General features: G+C 49.2%; 1 protein-coding gene across 5 annotated transcripts in view; it reads right to left on the bottom strand.

Annotated features, from left to right (window-relative positions):
* The window catches only part of SUFU (SUFU negative regulator of hedgehog signaling), a 507,756-nt gene that overhangs the window by 115,385 nt on the left and 374,420 nt on the right, over positions 1–17,951 (bottom strand). For all 5 annotated transcript variants that reach the window (XM_078643658.1, XM_078643659.1, XM_078643660.1 and 2 more), the window contains one exon: positions 4,596–4,734. In XM_078643658.1, coding sequence (XP_078499784.1) covers positions 4,596–4,734 — 139 coding nt within the window. The remainder of the gene's footprint in view (positions 1–4,595; positions 4,735–17,951) is intronic.

Genomic DNA, 17,951 nt, shown 5'->3' with positions numbered 1-17,951 from the left:
AGTAGCTATGTTGTGCACACAGACCAGCGTCAACTCTGGACTTGGAGAGAAGAGGTTGAAAATGTATTCCAACACCTCTACATCATCTCTGCTGCTCAGGTGTTGACTCGGGGGCTAAGTGAATCCCTTCCACAGTGCCACCCTTCATGTAACTATGCAGGAGGAAAGGAAGAGGCTCACTGTCAACCTCAGCCTCCTCTGTCATTATATTCACCATGTAATCTCTCCAGAGGGTAAGGCTTCAGCTGATTTACACAGAACACCCTCTTGGGTTCCCTGGTGGTCACTGCATCTACCAAGTAGTTTACCTCAGAAATCTTCCGAACTACCTTCCACGGCCCACACCATTTGTCCTCCAAATTCCAGGGACAAATAGGCTTCAGCGCCAACATATCCTGAACTGGTTGTCCATAAAGATGTTAAAAGGGACCCAACCCTACTCCCTTCTATATAATCTCTTGGTAGGTAAATAAGACCTGGCAGGAGAGGAACCCACTTTCTCCATAGGGTGTTTTGCAGAGTTCCCATCATGTTCAAGTGTTTGTCAAGCCGTTTCATCAAACCATTGGGTTGTGAGTGGTATGCCACAGAGAAGAGGCCGGTCACACTCGCTTGCTCCCACATCGCTCTCCTATGAGGGGAGGTGAAATTGGCCACTGGTCAGACATTACTGTCCTTGAAAATCTGGCTCTAGAAAAGATCCCCAGAAGAGCTCTGGCAACCAACTTTGCAGTTGCGTTCCTCAGAGGTATCTCCTAAGGACAACTGGTGGCATGATCCACAACAACACAAAGTGGGAACTAATTACACAGATGGCAAAATTGTAGTGTTATATAAAAGATCTAATAAACAGTAACATGCGCCAATTAATGTTAATTAGTTCTCTTGTGTGACCAGTAGACAAAATGCGAAAACCATTGGTGATCATCTTAGTACTCTAAGCCTAAATCCTGGGTGAACTGGGCTTGCATAGAAAGGGCAAATTTATAGACTCCCATGCTGAAAATACTAGAATGACAGAACTTCATAAAAACGTACAAACATAACAAGCATTTGCAGTGCAATAGGCCTCGCATTTGGAACAGTTTGAGCTCTTGGCATTGTAAATGACAACGCCTTTTTTTATGTGTTGGTTTTTAAACATAAATAAAAGGCATTAGCATTTACAATGCCAATAGCTTAAACTCTCGCAAATGCGAGACCTATTGCATCTTCAAGTAAGATGTAACAGTGTCCTACAATTATACTCCACAACTTCTTGAACTATTGGTCATCTTTCAAATTCTGCCGGTGTTTGATAAACTAATAAAATGGATAGAACAAAAGTAATGATCAGATTGTGTCTCCTATGTTATATGTTACACCCCTTGTAATTATTCCCTGCTTTCCCTCTTTTATTTTTTCGACATTAGAAAACCCTACCATTCTGGTAATAAAACAGCCACAGCTGACACAGCAGAACATGTGTAACATTACATGGAGTCTCAGGGTTAGCAAAAGGGGGTAGGGGGGCTTTTCTTAAATATGGGAACATGTCTTTAACTCTATCACTCTGCTCACATAATTTCCTAAACTAATGTGTCCAAATTAACAACGTAACCACATGTGCCATTTGAGATATTGTCTACAGTTTACAAACTGGAAACAGGTCATAGCAAGTTTACAACTTGGTGCGCCTACTAACACACATAGGCATACACAGGCATACACATGCACACAGACTAATTTACAAAGACGCACATCTACCCACAGAAGCACTTTCACACAAACGCAGGCACCCAAAGAGAGACAAACTGACGCACAAAGCCACAAACTTGCAAAGACACACAGATAGGCAGTTTAAGGAAAAAAAAAACCCTTACTGTGACAAATTCAAACACACGGAGAAACACACAAGAAGGTTGTTATCTCAATGTAGCAATTTATAGCTGACTGCAAGCAGTGATTGACACAAGACAGTGAGGATTAATGCCCAAGGCTGCATTGAGAATTACGAAGGGATTCATTGAAAGAGTCAGTGGCAAAAACACAGCCTTTATGCTGTGGGCAGTGCCCCAAGAGGCAATGCCCTTGTAACTTTTCAGCAGCAAAGCACATTAAAGGCACATCAATTACTGTACTGTAAAACTGACAGGACACGCGGATATAAACACTCATACCGTGTCCTACATCTGCAGCAGCAAAACGATGTAAATGCATTAGGGCGGCGGGAGGGTAAACGTAAAGCGCCCTAACAAGGTGAAGATTATTTATGAAGTGTGAGGAGGGCTGGGGGCGAGGTGGGTTTATAGGGGGCCGTGGATGAAAATTCCGGTTCCTGAGCTTGTAAAGGGGCAGTGCTGTGTGAGAACCAAACCACAGGTGGTGAATATGCACCCCACGCCCCCCAGGGTTGGGGATGGGGGAGGGTGACATAGCCAGCGAGCTCCTGTATAATGCTTCACAACATTTGCAGAGCATAGAATGTATTGCCAAAAAAAAGGGGAAGGAGACGCAAATTACACAGCTCTCTCACATTTCACAACCCGCAAGTGTCAACACGAGCAGGACGAGTCTGAGGCGATGACCCCTTGGAGTCCTGTCATGGAGGGAGACCGACTCTAGAAGTACTGCCTTGGGTGCCTTGCTGCATCTGCCTGGGCCCAGAGGACTGGGGTGAGTTGGCCAGTGTGGACTGCTCTGGTGCCCTTGCCCCTAACAGCAGGGCCGACGGCATGACCCCCCCGCACCTGGGAGGAAGAGTGTAGCCGGCTGTTGCCATGCTGTTTCGGTGTCCCTTCCCTCCCCACTGGATGAGCTGCCGACATGCTCTGGGAACGGATTGAGAGGCAAACTGTTGCCGCAGGGCTGGGGGCCTGGTTCCCTGTGCGAGGAAGTTGGGTGTCGCCTGGACTGTTTGGAAAAGGTTCCAGCCCGGACATTGACCTTCACTCCAGGCGAGGAATGCAGGGGCTCTGCGGTATCCAGGCGGGGGTGGGGGCAGAATGGCAAGGGCCCTGGGGATCTCGCGCGGTGTGAGGGCGCCGTGAGAGGTGTGACTCACTCATAAACATACACGCCTCTGCAGTATCCAGTCAGGGGTGGGGGCAGGAGGATCTCACGCGGTGTGAGGGCGTCCGTTCCTCCCCGTGAGCTCTGACTCCAATGGAGAAACAAGAAAACGAGAGACTTCAGAACTCGTATGCCTCTCAGCCTCCCCTGGGGCGGGACTTCTGCGGGAAGCCCGCGCCCACAAAGTGACTGGACGAGTAGGCAGAAGTCCCGCCCCAGGGGAGGCTGAGAAACGCTGTAGGCACGTAGGAGGAGTGAGGGAAGCCCCGCGTGACGGAGCCTGTAGACTGGCGTGTGGGGCGTGTGGGGCGTGTGTGTGTGTGTGTGTGTGTGTGTGTGTGTGTGTGTGTGTGTGTGTGTGTGTGTGTGTGTGTCTCTCTGTGTGTCTCTCTGTGTGTGTCTCTGTGTGTGCCTCTGTGTGTGCCTCTGTGTGTGCCTCTGTGTGTGCCTCTGTGTGTGCCTCTGTGTGTGCCTCTGTGTGTGCCTCTGTGTGTGCCTCTGTGTGTGCCTCTGTGTGTGCCTCTGTGTGTGCCTCTGTGTGTGCCTCTGTGTGTGCCTCTGTGTGTGCCTCTGTGTGTGCCTGTGTGTGTGCCTGTGTGCGTGTTTGTGCCTGTGTGCGTGTTTGTGCCTGTGTGCGTGTGTGTGTGTGTGTGCCTACGTGTGTGTGCGTGCGTGTGTGTGTGCATGCATGTGTGTGCGCATACGTGAGTGTGGCTGTGTGTGCGCGAGCGCGATTGAGAGAGGTGAGAGGCAGTCTTGAGCGCGTTCACAGACCCCAATCGGCACGTGCCCCTAGCTGTATCACTTGGCAGGCAAGACGGCAACAATAGGTCTCGATGGCGACTGCGTCGCCATGTGCGAGACCTAAAAAAGGAGCTATGCATTAAGCAAAGAGAAAAAAGTGTGGGAAAATAGGCCAGCTTTAAGGTATCAGAATACGCCGATTGTGCAGAAGAAACAGAATTCACTAATAATTTTAAAAAGCGTGGGAAAAACATCCATGCAGAGTTGGTAGAAATAGAATGAGCATTTTGAGTTTGTGTCAGAAAGATTGTTAAAACTGCTAATGCACTGTTAGGTAGCTTTCAGATCGTACTTTGACATATTTCGGACTGCTCACAAAGGTGAATTTATAGTTTAAAAAGCGGATACTCAAACTTTAGCAAAAGAAAGAAAAAATCAACAAAGAGAAGAAGCTTTAAAATATGAATGATTTGTGCACTTCTTTTTGTCCCTTGGGAGTAACTCTCTTAGACAGTGCTACATATTTAATATAATTAAATTAGACTAAAAGACTCCCTTTCTGGAGAAATTTCCAAACTTTGAAACATTGGCAAATATACATATGTTTCACTAAGCATCACAGGTGATTTTAACAAATGAAATATCTGATTAGGAATATTTCAAAAGTGGCATGGTCATTATGGAACCTGGCTACCATTGCTAAACACAAACTACCTGAAAAGCTTCCTAGCAAGCATAACAAAGTTTAAGACTCCACAAAGGCAAGGTTTAAAACAAATTATAAAAAGTTGCCAGTTCACCTGTAACCATGGTCCATGCGCTGCATACGGGTGTTCTTCAGTAGCAAAGGCACCCTCTACTCCTGTAGACACAAATGTGATTGCTGTATCTCCGGTAATACTTTTATATGTAAAGTGCCGTCCATGTAAAAGTCTGCCCCTGGAGAAAAAGGAGGACTGCTGGTTAACAAAAAGAAACACTGTAGCAAAAAGGCTGCAAAGGATGGGATCAAGTGACCAATGCACATAAAATGTAAGACGTTAAGTAGAATTGCCTAACAATTCACCATCATAGTCTATGAATTTCGTATGTCGAATTACAAACTCTGCTAATAACAGTACATGATCACCGAATTTGTATTTCTGCCTGGACTTCCATTAACTGTAAGTTGCTTCCTCTCCACATGACTGTCTCCAAGGTAAGTCAATAAGTAACTATACAAAAAGTCATGAGGCAAATTGTTCTAGAACTAAAGCAATATTATGAAATGAAGTAACATCCGTGCCTGCTTTTTCCAGTTAATCATTATTCAATCACGAAAAATACATACAGATCACACTCACAAAACAATCATTAATAAAACAAATAAACAAGGTAACTCTTTGACATAATCAATCATCATGTATTCCCACCATTTGAAGAGAAGTGGGAGACTTATCTTTCATCTGTGGATAACTGATTTAGGAAGACTGTGGGTAGCTTAAAGCTGGCAGTGGAGGGGGTATAATGGACAGGCCAAAGCCTTACATTTCACAATAATTTTCCCAAACCACCCCAACAAAGTTAGTGAAGAATATAAACCAGCATACGGAATATGTTTTTGATAGTGAGGCTGCACAGATTGTTGAGAAACATAGGCTTGTCTGGCTAAGTGTGGTATCCTTCCTTCACAATTTCTATCACTTAGAACTCTGTTAAAGGTTGACATATATTAGAACCACTAATGTAAGGGTCCATGGAGGGAATGTTAACATTTGAATAGGAGAGGGGCTAAGGAGAAAGGAGAAGCTGAAGTAAAGAGGCTGAGGTATACAAGGTATCTTGAATAAAATGTTCTTTATAGTCCTTATGAGTGGACATGGCATCTTTACACAAAGCTAAAGAGAGGAGTACCAGTTATCAGGAGAGTATATTTATAATAGTCATGTGAAGCATTTTTCCAAACAAGCGACAAGAGTTCTGTGGCACCCATTTGTTAGGAATATGGCCATGCCAGACAAAGAGCACCAGGCAGGCTTCAATCCAGTGGCACCAGAACCAGGTTGCAGCAACACCCCCAGAGTAGCTAGAGGGACGTCAGCAAAAGGCAGAACAAATGGTTTGAAATGGGTTACGATTTACACGATTTACTGTGTGCTTGCAGCCAATCCCGAAAAGCATATCAGTTACTGAAGATTACTTTTTTCATCATGATAATCTATGCTTACATTGTCTGGATGTAATTTACGGATCTTATCATAATCTGAATCTAATTACAGTTATATGGAAGTCCAGAATATGGTGAAAAGGAGGGGCTATGCCATAGGTGTTCTACAACACACCGATGAAAAACTTGGTTTTAAAAGGTACTTAACTTTTCATTCTGGGAGTGAATTGGTCAAAGTAGAATGGGGCAAATGGTGTTAGAATGCACACAAATGCACTTGCATTAAAATAAATATGATGTACACAAAGCTAAAGCAACTTTGATTTCTTGGAGCCCTTTCATAAATCTCTATCATGCTCAATTAAAGTGAATGCAACTGCAGGTCCACAAATCAATGTATTTTTTCCAAAAACATGCTGGTACAATGCCACACAATACCAATTACATTCACTTTTTAATATTGTCCTTCTGACCATGTCATCATGGATTCTTGGAACTCGTGTTTGGAGATCTGGCTATTGTACGTTTTGCAAAGCTAAGTCATCGCAACAGGCTTTCACTTCTGTTTTGGTCTACTTTGTTTGAGGAACAGTTGTGGGTGGTGGGGGATGTGAAGTAGGTGAATGGCCCTAATTAACAAACACAGCAATATGGCACAGGAACTCAACTGCGTGTAAAGAGCACTCTTAGTTGTCCCATCCCATGTTAAGAGCACCTTAATTCCCTGAGAGGAATATACTCCTTTCCAGACTCAAAACATGTTTATATTTTATAAGAAAAATAGCAGATTAGGGCCATAAATATTTACCTACGGTAAAATAAAAAAACCCTTTTAACAACTGCACGCTTAAAAAGAAAAACAGCGACAATTATTAAGTGGCCACATTTTGGAATTGTATTACAAAGAGACAAAATGGATAACAGAATCCAAATAATATTTACTCTTTTTAACTTGTATGTGGTTAGCAGTGATGAAATGGCTTCCTGAAATTTTAAGGGGGGAGTTTGGGGTTCAGCACTTCTTTCCAGACTAGGAGGTCAACCCGAGGCCCACATATTTACTATGGCAATAGAAGATACCAACACTCAATCTCTATGAGATGGGTCTTCTAAGCTATAAGTAGCCCACTCTAGTTCCATTTTGCTGATGACTGTAGCCATGCACCACTCATAATCATCCTCACCCTAACAGCAGCTTGTGTGTGGGAGGGAGGGGCAAACTAGATTGGGGAGGCTTCTCTCCAGAGAGAGTTGCTTTAGGGAGCATGTTAAGACATAGTGCCTACAATCTTAGTCATGTGGCTCGGTTTGTTTCTGCTAAAGGATCCCAAAAGTCTAGAACCAAACATTTTCCTGTGATTATGTATCACGTAGGCACTGCAAAACAAAATGCAGAGTGGCAATGCTAAACCGGCAAAAATGAAAACCCCTAGTAGGACAAAAAAAAATAATCAACTTTTCATAAATGGCAAGAGAATGTTTAAGACAATGATGAAACCAGAGTTCCAGGTGCCACAATTTGGCTGGCCAAGAGGATCTGGCTGCATTTCGCCACTGCCACCATGTTATTTAAGTCAGTGGTGGTAGACAGTGCATCAAGCACACATGGACACACATTCTAAGTACCATAAACTGGTACACACATCTTATCGTATTAATCAAAAGTAGGAGACATCCCAGCATATCGGGCGAGGAATACGAAAGAAATGAAAAGAAGAAGAATGTTTTTGACCAGCTTATCCATAGGGCGTTCCCCTGTGATAGTGTCTCTGGTTGCCTGGATGCAAAGTATTGGCATTTTGCATTCCGGCGTGTTGCAAACAGGTCTATTGTTGGTGTGCCCCATCTCCTGAATAGTCTCTCTGTTTCCTGAATATTGAGTTCCCACTCGTGGGACGCAGAAGTCTGCCTGCTGAGCCAATCCCCTTCTACATTGTCCTTCCATGGCAGGTGTATGGCTAGCAGGTCTATTTTTAGTGGTATAGCCCATTTCCAGATTTCCTGTGCCAAGCTTGACAGAGGGAATGATTGAGTTCCCCCCTGTTTGGTTATGTAAAACATCGTTGTGGTGTTGTCTGTTTGTATTAGCACCTTCTGGTTGTACAGGTGTTTCTGAAAAGCCTTGAGGGCTAGCATCACTGTTTTCAATTCCAGGTAATTGATATGTCTGACTGCATCTGTAGGGCTCCACAGACCCCTCACTTTGAGCCTGTTCATGTGTGCGCCCCATCCCTTCTGGGATGCGTCTGTGGTGATGGTCACTGTTGGGTCCGGTGGTGTTAGAGGTTTCCCCACTGTTATTCTTTCCTTGGTCCACCACCTTATTTCTTCCTGCACCCTGTGTGTTACAACCACTAGATCCTCCCAACTTCCTGTAGCTTGTGACCATTGCTGTTGCAGCCACTCTTGGAGTGGTCTCATTTGTAGGCGTACATTGGGGACCAGGTGTATGCATGATGCCATCATCCCCAAGATCTTGCTCACAGTCCTCACTGTCAGAGCTCGCCCCTTCTGGTAGTGACGTTTCTCCCTCAGTAGGCTGAGTGTTCTCTTTTCGCTGGGTAACACCCTGCATTGGACGGTGTCGATCTGAGCTCCCAGGAAGATTTTCACTTGCTCTGGTTCCATCGAGCATTTTCCCCAGTGTATGGAGAAACCCAGGCTTGCTAGCGTTCTTGTCACCTGTTCTGCATGATCTTTGCATGTCCTGTAAGAGCTTGCCTTTACTAGCCAGTCGTTGAGGTAGGGGTACACGTGTATCCCCTTTCTTCTTAGATGTGCGGCCACTGCCGCGAGGCATTTGGTGAACACCCTTGGTGCGGACTTTAGGCCAAATGCGAGGGTCGTGAATTGGTAGTGATCCTTGTTCACTGTGAATCTTAGCATGTGCTTGTGCTGCCTGTTCATGGGGATGTGCAGGTACGCATCTTTGAGGTCTATGGTGGACAAGAAGTTCCCGGCCTTTATCTGTGGGATGACCTCTTGTAGGGACGTCATTTTGAATTTTTGAGTTTTTACGTATTTGTTTAGGAACCGTAGGTCCAGGATGGGTCTTAGACTTTCATCCACTTTTGGCACCAGGAAGTAGTTTGAGTACACTCCCTTGTTCCGTTCTTTGAAAGGGACCCGTTCGATGGCCGCTTTGAGGAAGAGTTCTTGAGCTTCCTCTTGCAGTAATCGCAGCTCTCTTCCCGAGTGCTCTCTTTTCTTTGGCTTTCTGTTTGGTGTTCTCTTTTCCAACTCTATGCAGTATCCGAACTGCATAATGTTGAGTATCCACTTGTCTGTTGTTATTTTTACCCACTCCTGGAGAAAAAAATCTCAATCTTCCTCCTACTGGCGTCACATGTTCCTTTGTGTCTTGTCTGTGTAGCCCTCTCCTCTTTGTTACCCCGTGCTCCTCCCCCGGAGGGTTCGAGTGGGAGAGCACCTTTTTCCGTGTGAAGTCACTTAAAGGGGGGTTGTTCACCGCCTCTCCTTCTCTTGCCCCGTCCATTTCCTCTTGATCGAAAGGACTGGCCCCTGCTCTGATAGTTCCAGCTTTGCCTCTGCTGGCCCTGGTGACCTTGGTTTTCACTCTGTTGCCCCTGGTGGAAACTCTGGTGTGAATCACCTTGCTGACTTCCACCTCTGCCGTTTAGCCTCCGTGTAGGAGTGCCCCTCCTCATCCCCCTGAATTGCAGGGCCCCCATGGACCTTGCCGTCTCGTTGTCCTTCTTCAGTTGGGTGAGCTTCTCACCAACTGGGGCTCCGAACAGTGTTTCACCGTTGAAGGGTGTGTTCAGGATATTGTTCTCAATCAGCCTTGAAGCCTGAGATCCTGAGCCAGGCTTGCCTTCTCTCTGTGATGCCTATAGCCATCAGTCTGCTGGATGTTTCTGCCCTATCCAAGGCTGTCTTTAGGCACGAGTTAGCAATGCTTTTCCCCTCTTCCACAAGGTGTGATGCCCTGTCACGGTATTGTTCCGGGAGGTGCTTGAGCAATTGGCCCATCTCATCCCAATGCTGGTATTGATGTCTATTCAGGAGGGCGTTGGAGTTCGCCATCTGCCAGTGCGTTGCGGCGTTCCTCTCAATTTTCCTGCCAGTTAAATCCATCCTCCTGCTTTCCTTGTCAGGTGGAGGTCCAGATGTTGTTGGGACGTTTGCCCTTTTCCTGGCCGTTGCAGCGATTATTGAATCTGCTGTGACGGAACCCTTGATGTAAGCTGGGTCCTGGGAGGAGAATTTGTATTTCTTCTCCGTCCTCGGCGTTACTGATCTGCATGTAGCCGGGTCCTTGAAGGCTTCCTTCCCCTGGTCTGTGATACTCTTGAGTATGGGCAAGAACTGGCTTCTTGTCTGTATGGGGAGCAATGTCTCCAGCAGGAAATCTGCTTTTGGCTTCTCCTCTTCCACCGTAACTCCATAAGCTGCTGCCGCCTTCCTGACCACCTCATTGTATGCCCCAATGTCATCCGGTGGCGAAGGCCTCGAGGGGTATGTTTCCACAGCCTCTTCCGGGTTTTCCGCCTCGATGTCCTGCCATTCCTGGTCTTGGGCCGTCGATGAGCCTGAGCCGTAGCTTGACTGCTGCTCCCCTTCGAGGGGATCCTGTAACTTCTCATCTTTTCATCGAAGTCCTTCTTTCTCTGAAGGATGCTCTCCATTTCGGCCTCGAGCCTTCTTTTCTTTCTCTGCATCTCTGCGGCCTGCTCGTCGTCGAGCATTTCGGCTGCTCTTTTCGGCGGCGGCGTCGACGTCGAAACTTTCTTCGGCCCTTTTTCGGGGGCTTGCTTCGATGACCTTTGCTTTTCGCTGGTCTTCGGCCTCCGGGAGTCCTTCTCGAAGGATCCGCTGGGCTCTTTTTCGGAGGATGCAGCTTCGGTCGTCGAAGTTTTCGGCGCCGGTGCTCCTTTCGAGGCTCTGACTTTCGAGAGTCTGCCTCTGGCTTTCGAGACCCTGTGGGGGTTTTCGGGGCCGTAGACTCTCCTACCTTGTCAGGCGTTTTCTTATCGGTCTCTGCGACCGTGAAGTCATCTGGACCTTCGGCGATGTTGTCCTAGTCGTTGGTGGAGAGGGCCAGTTCGTAAAGCGTCGGGGCCTGGCCCTTGCCCTGCATCGTGTGGTGAGCTGTCCTCTGTCTCTCTCGAACTCGGAGTGTCTTCGGCTTGAAGACGGAGCAGGCGTTGCAGTCTCTGCTTTCGTGGTCGATTGGCAGGCAGAGGTTGCAGACCGGGTGCTGGTCCTTCTGCGCGAACTTGTGGTGGCAGTTTTTGCAGAATTTAAAGGGTGTCTTGTACATCCCTGCGCTCAGGGGGCCCCCTGTGTGCGCATTCCTCCAAGGACGTCGAAGATCTGGAAGTTCTTTCCTTTCTTCGTCATCTCTTCTCTGATGGTCCTCTTCTCCCGATCTTCTCAGGTCTTTACCGTTGAAGAGTTGCTGTATTTCCTCCTTTTCTCCTCCAAAACTTCTGGAGCTTCACGCGACGATCCAGACCCAACGGCGGAAAAAAGAATCTGAAGATGGCGCCCAAGGGTGGTAGCTTCCGCCGGAAGCACGCAGACGTCACCGAAGGTACACCAAATGGTGGGACGTCGACGCCCACCTGGGCTACGACAAAAAAAAAAAAAAGACTACGATTCCGGACCCAACCACCAGATTGCGGAATATGCACAGCATAGTGAATCCAGAAAGATTCACGCTGCAAAACTAAAGTAACACCTCTGAGAGAGTCTGGCGATTATTAAGAGCAAGGTTTGTGTGTCTTTTATTGCCAAGAGGAAGGAATTGCGTGGCACAAAGTATTATCATGAATAAAACTTTGAAAAGCTCTAGGTAATATCAAGACCAAGACCAAGACAGTCTCTTGGTATTTCTAAGAGGACGTCATTGAGTGGCTTGGAGTATTATCAGTAACAAAGCTTTGAAAAGATTTGAATATTGTCAAAAAGGAGGCTTTGTGTGTATCTCAGTATTATAAAGAGGAAGCCTTTGAGTGGTTCACGGTTTTATCCGCAACAACGTTTTGAGATGCTCCAAGTATTATTATGGACAAGGCTTTGCTTGATTTCAAGATAACAGTGTTACTGAATATGAGTAATATAAGGAACAAAGTTTGATTGAGGTGGTGTATTATCAAGAACAAGACTGTGACTTGGCATTATTATCAAGAGCAGAACTTTAGTCTAGACTGGGTGTTGGTCAACACACAGCTTTCAGTAAGTCTGGGTGTTACTATAAGCAACATCTGTTTAAAAATTGGTACTATCAAAACAGTTTGATTCAGTCTGGTTATTATGCAATCAGTCCCAGGGCTATTTAAAGCAGAAAGAATAATTATACAGTTGCCATCATGAAGCTGTAAGGCTCTGGATATAACCCATAACATATCACTGAATATGTTTCAGCATTATTGCAAGTACCACTCTGGTATAATAATTCTAATATATTAAGCTGCATCCTACTTAATACTAGATCGATGGTCAAACACAAACATGACCTAGAGTGTCTGATTCAAACTCGAGTCCCGGACCTGGTTTTCCTGACGGAAACCTGGGCCACAGAAGCTAGCAAGCCAGATTTGGAACACGGCGGTCCCAGCGGGCTATCTGGTAGCAAACTGCGACAGGGTGGGTCAAAGGGGGGGGGGGGGATAGTGTTGATCTACAGAGCCTGCTACGTGGTGAGGATTTCACCTGAGCCCACTTTGGAGGCTGAGGCGATCTCATTTAGTGTTAAAAAAACAACGTTGAACTCTTTCAGGGGCTACTTATTTATAGACCTTCAGGCTCACGTACATATTTTACCAATTCCCTACAGACGCATGTGAAATCCTGCCTGGACTCCACCTCTGTGACAATATTAGGTGATCTTAATTATTATTTAGAGGCTAAGAACAATTATGATATGACATTTTTGATAGATACCTTAGCTAGTTTTGGTCTGAAACAGATCGTCTTAAAGCCCACCCATCAAGCTGGTCATACCCTTGTAGCTATCTTTACCAACAATGAGAATATTGTAGTAAAGACTGTGTTGCCATTACCCTGGTCTGATAATTTTTTTGTTAATTTTGAGGTTAAAATTCCACCAACTAAGTTGGGTCGTAGAAGCAGACCTGGGGTAACTAATTTCCGGGCATGGAAATCGGTTCAACAAAACGATCTGATCAGAACACTACAAGAAGAGCCCCCAATATTGACCGCCACTAAGGAGGCAGCTACCAATTTCGACAAGTGGCTCAATCAGATAGCTAATACTTTGGCACCAGAAAAAAGCAAACATCCTAGAGTGAGGCAGGTATCATCCCCTTGGCACACGTCTGATATAAAGCTGATTAAAATGAAATGCAGGAGGGCGTGGCAAAGGCGGCAAGCATGGCGGACGCAGTCTAAGCGAGCTCCGACCCGCCGGCGAAATATCCTTGTAACTATCCTGCATTGCCCCGACCCACAGACGTCCAGGCTGGGTGACTGACTGTCGGTGGAGGTGGTGATTTGGGTGACCTTGGAGCGCAAATTCTAGCGGTCCTGCGACGGTGAGGCCTGCGCCGCACGCGGAAGCCGGGGCCTCGAGTTTGGTGAGGTGCGGCCGGAAGTGCGGCGGCGCTGGGGTCGGCGGAGAGAGGTGTGCCCACTTACATTTTCAGCCACAGAAGATCCGGAGCCGCAGGCCCCGGCGGGCTAACGGCACACAGCAAGAGGCTGCGGCGGGGTCCCAGCGCCGCCCTGGAGTTGGGGCACTAGCGGATGCGGGGTAAGCTGCCATTGAGAGGCGAGCGGCTTTGAGGGGGTAGGGGAAACTCCCTCAGAAACGGGCCAATTCCATTCGGCGGTCGAGTCGGACCGCAGAAGCCCGGTAGCCCGGGAGTACTGGGTAGCTCCTGTCTTCTCCCCCCCCCCCCAGCGGAGGCCTGGGCCCCGGGAGAAGGTGTGCTGCTGCTGAGGGTGGCGGCTTGGCATATGCCCTATCCGGGTTGTGGGCCGCTGCACTACACATACGGGTGCCCCTCACTCGGCGGCTGGGTCGGGCCGCGGGGCTTAACCCCCCCGTGTTTGGGAACTGACATCTGGGCCCAGACCGTAGTCTGGGCGACGACATTTGGAACAGCAGGGGGAAGGTCGGACCATCTCCCGCTGGCCCTGGGGCTGGCCGGGCGTGTGTGCCGCCACGACTTTGCGGTGAAAGCCATTAACAGGGGGCGCACAACTCTTTAGAACGGCCATCAGATCTCGGACGGAGGCCGGGTGTGTTTCCGGCGCTGGGGGACATAATATTGCAAATGGCGCCAATAGATGGAGGTGTCGCCGTGGTGGAGTGAGATGGTGAAACACTGTAAATAGCCACACTGGCCTCCTGGGAAGCTAGGACGCGACCCCCCACGGAATTCGAGGGAGCGGGAGAGACCCTATCGGAGGTCCCCACCCGGGGTGGAGAGAGCGACTGCCCGGTGCCCCCACTGCCGGATTGGACCCTATACTCGCGCCCGTGGCTCATCATGACGAGGGGCGGCAACAGTGGTGGCACTACAAAACAGGGCCCAATTGACAAATTCACAGGGCCGAACGGTGGAGCGGGGGCCTCCGGCGGTCAACAGGGACCGGGGCCGGATAATGCGGCCCTTATGGCAGCTATAACGCAATCTAGAGACATGCTGGATGCAAAAATTGGGGCCGTAGGGGCTGATGTCACCTTGCTCCGACAGGATTTGCGTAATGCTGTTGCCCGTATCACTGAAACGGAAACCAGAATCACGGGGGTGGAGGATGATGTGGCGATTCTCAAGAAGAAAATGGCCACCATGGAAGGGATTCAGAAGGGCCGTGCGCTCCGGGCTGAAGATGCGGAAGGGCGGGCACGGAGAAACAACCTGCGGTTTGTGGGATTTCCGGAGGACAGTGAGAAGGGCAACATGGAGGCATTCCTGACCCAGTGGCTGGAGGGGTGGCTACCCCCGGAGTCCCTCTCGCGCTGCTTTGTAGTTGAGCGAGCGCACCGAGCACTTCTCCCAAAGCCGCCGGTGGGTGCTCGCCCTCGACCAGTGATAGCCAAGCTACTCAATTACCATGACCGAGACACTATCCTGAGACAAGCTCGCGCAAAGGAGCCCCTAATGTATGAGAACCACAAAATTCTGATATTCCCGGACTATACTAAGCTGGTGCAGCAACAACGACAATCCTTTACTGCAGCCAAGGCGCGCTTACGAGACCTTAAAATCCAATACGCCCTGCTCTAACCGGCCCGCCTACGGGTGGTATTCCAGTCCCGGACTCAGTTCTTTAACTCTCCGGAGGAGGTCTTTGCTCAGAGTACATACCCCTCCAGGCCGCGATTCCGACTCGTCCTCCATGGCGGGACCCCCGAGGACTCCCCGGAGGTCGCGAAGCAGGTGCAACTGGAGATCGCGTTCTCAGAAGCGCCCACCTCCCCGCGATGTGGCGACAGGGGACACCAATGCTGCTGACACTCAAACTCTGGAGCCCTGCGGCCCCGTACTACTCTGCGACTCTCTGGTGCAAGGCCCCAGATGGCTGCTGACGGACCATGACTGTACCGGGGGCGAAAATACTTCTTGAGACTCACCACCAGAACTGTTGCTTAACAGTAAATGCATAGAGGTGGGACGTGGGTCGGGGGATGCCTGAGGGAGGGCGGACATAACCCCCGAGGTTAGTGAAGTTAGTTGGGTAAGGGGTAAGTTGAGATTGGGTGGGTAGTTGGTGAGGATCCATTGGAATAGTGGGTCTTTAGCCTCCTGTTGGGGGTTGGAGATAATCTATACCGTGACAGATACTTCAATGTTGCTGAGGTATGGGGAGGGGGGTGGTGGGGGAGTTGTGGGCATGGTTTGGGGCGGGGGACGGGTAGGGGGACTGTTGGGGCGGAAGGAGGGGGGGAGGGGGTTGGAGGGGGGTTGGGGCAGTTTGTATCGGCGCAGTGTCCATTCGAGTCGGTTGGGATTCTATGTGTGTGTGTGGGCCCCAGACACCTAGGGCCCTGAACTACCTGCCCATCGATGGCGGTTGACGCCCACGAGACAGGCCTTCCACGGGCGGCACTGCGTGTTGTGAGCTGGAATGTGCGGGGGATGCTTGATAAAATAAAGAGAGGTGCAGTTTTGCGGCTAGGGAAGAGGGAAAAGGCGGATGTGCTACTCTTACAGGAGACGCACCTTCTAGGAACCAAAACCCTTAGCCTGCAACGATATGGTTACCAGCAGGTATTTCATGCTGGCTTTGTAAGGGGGTCACGGGGGGTCGCAGTCCTGATACACCGCAGATTGCCCTATATACATGAGACACAATGGGTCGATACCCATGGCAGATTTGTTTTTCTTAAGGGAATGGTGGGTGATGAACCCATGGTCTTTGGTAGTGTGTATGCCCCGCCCCCGCTGCAAGAGGCCCTCGTAGAAAAGCGGTTTGATGTGTGGGCTGAAATCCCGAATGTGATGGCGATAGTGGGCGGTGACTGGAATGATGTAATGAATGGGCGTATGGATCGTTATAGACCCGGAGGGGGTCTAACAGCGGATACTCCCACTAAATTGAGCAGCATGGTGCAGGGGATGGGATGGATAGATGCATGGCGATAAATAATAATAATAATCCACATTTGTATAGCGCACAATCACCCGTTAGGGTCTCTAGGCGCTGGGGGCCGTCGGGAAGATTAAGCAAGCTATTGCCCAGAGTCGCATGGTGCTGGGCTAACCTGCCGCCGGAGCCGGGGATCGAACCCTGATCCCCAGATTCCAGCGTCAGTCGCCCTGGCCGCGGCGCCACACCTCTCCCACGAACCCAACATACTCATAGCCGCGAATACACCTATGTCTCTGCGGTACATAGGTCCTTTTCCAGAATTGACTACCTGTTTATTCCCCAAACCTGGATAGGGAGGGTGGACTCCACGTCCATGCTCCCACGCGGCCTGTCGGATCACTCCCCAATAACGTTGGACTTGCATCTAGATAGGAGGCGGCAGCCATTTAGGTGGCGCCTCTCCACGTGGCATCTGCAACAAGACAGTTATCGGTCGCATATGAGGGAGGCCATAGCTCAGTATTGGGACGACAATGATAGGCCCGACACTGATGACATGACCCTATGGGAAGCTCTAAAACCCGTGCTCCGCGGTGTGGATATTGCCTGGTGTGCAACAGCCCGTAGGACCCATAGGGGGGATATAGAGGAGGCAGCGAATCGGGTCCGGGACCTTGAGGAGGAGTGCAGTACAGGGGGTGATGCAGATATAGTGGGGCAGCTGCTGTTGATGCAACAGTCGTATACCTCTCTGCTGCTAGATGAGGCTCGTCAGATGTGGTTGGCTACACAAAGTAGAATATATCAGTGGGGAGATAAGTCCAGCACAATGCTTTATAGGCTTTGTCAGGGTACCTTGACTTCGTGACGAAGTGGGGGATCCTGTGACGGCCCCGGCAGATCTGGCTGCCAGCTTTGCGCAATACTATGCGGCCCAATATGCCCCTCGGGAGTCTATTCCAGCGGAAGATGTTGACAAATTCCTTGCGGACCTCCCGCCACAGGCGCTTTCAGATGAAGAGCGTGCTCGGCTTGAGCTCCCGCTGTCGGCTGAGGAGCTGGACGCGGCATTTGGAGAACTAAACACTGGTAAGGCCCCCGGGCCCAATGGATTCCCGTGTGAATTCATAAAGACATTTCACCTCCAGTTAGGGATGCACTACAGACGGGCACTGGAGGCGGCCAGAGAGTGCGGTCGCCTTCCGGCGGACTGGCGACACGCTGAAATCGTGGTCTTTTGTAAACCTGGGAGCCCTCCTGAACGGCATGAATCATATAGGCCGATATCGCTCCTAAATGTGGAAGCGAAATTACTGGCAAAAGCTCTGGCCAATCGTCTCCTCCCATACATTACTGACTTGGTCCACCCAGACCAGGCCGGGTTTATGCCCCACAGGGCGACGAGACACAATATCAGACGCGCGCAGGTGGTGGTAGAGGCGGCTCGGGCTGCCGAGATTCCGGAGGCACTCCTCCTGGCCGA

Source organism: Lissotriton helveticus, chromosome 5_1, assembly GCF_964261635.1.
Source record: "Lissotriton helveticus chromosome 5_1, aLisHel1.1, whole genome shotgun sequence".
NCBI lineage: Eukaryota > Metazoa > Chordata > Amphibia > Caudata > Salamandridae > Lissotriton > Lissotriton helveticus.
The sequence above is the reverse complement of the archived record's forward strand: the minus strand, read 5'-3'. Positions and strand labels throughout refer to the sequence as shown.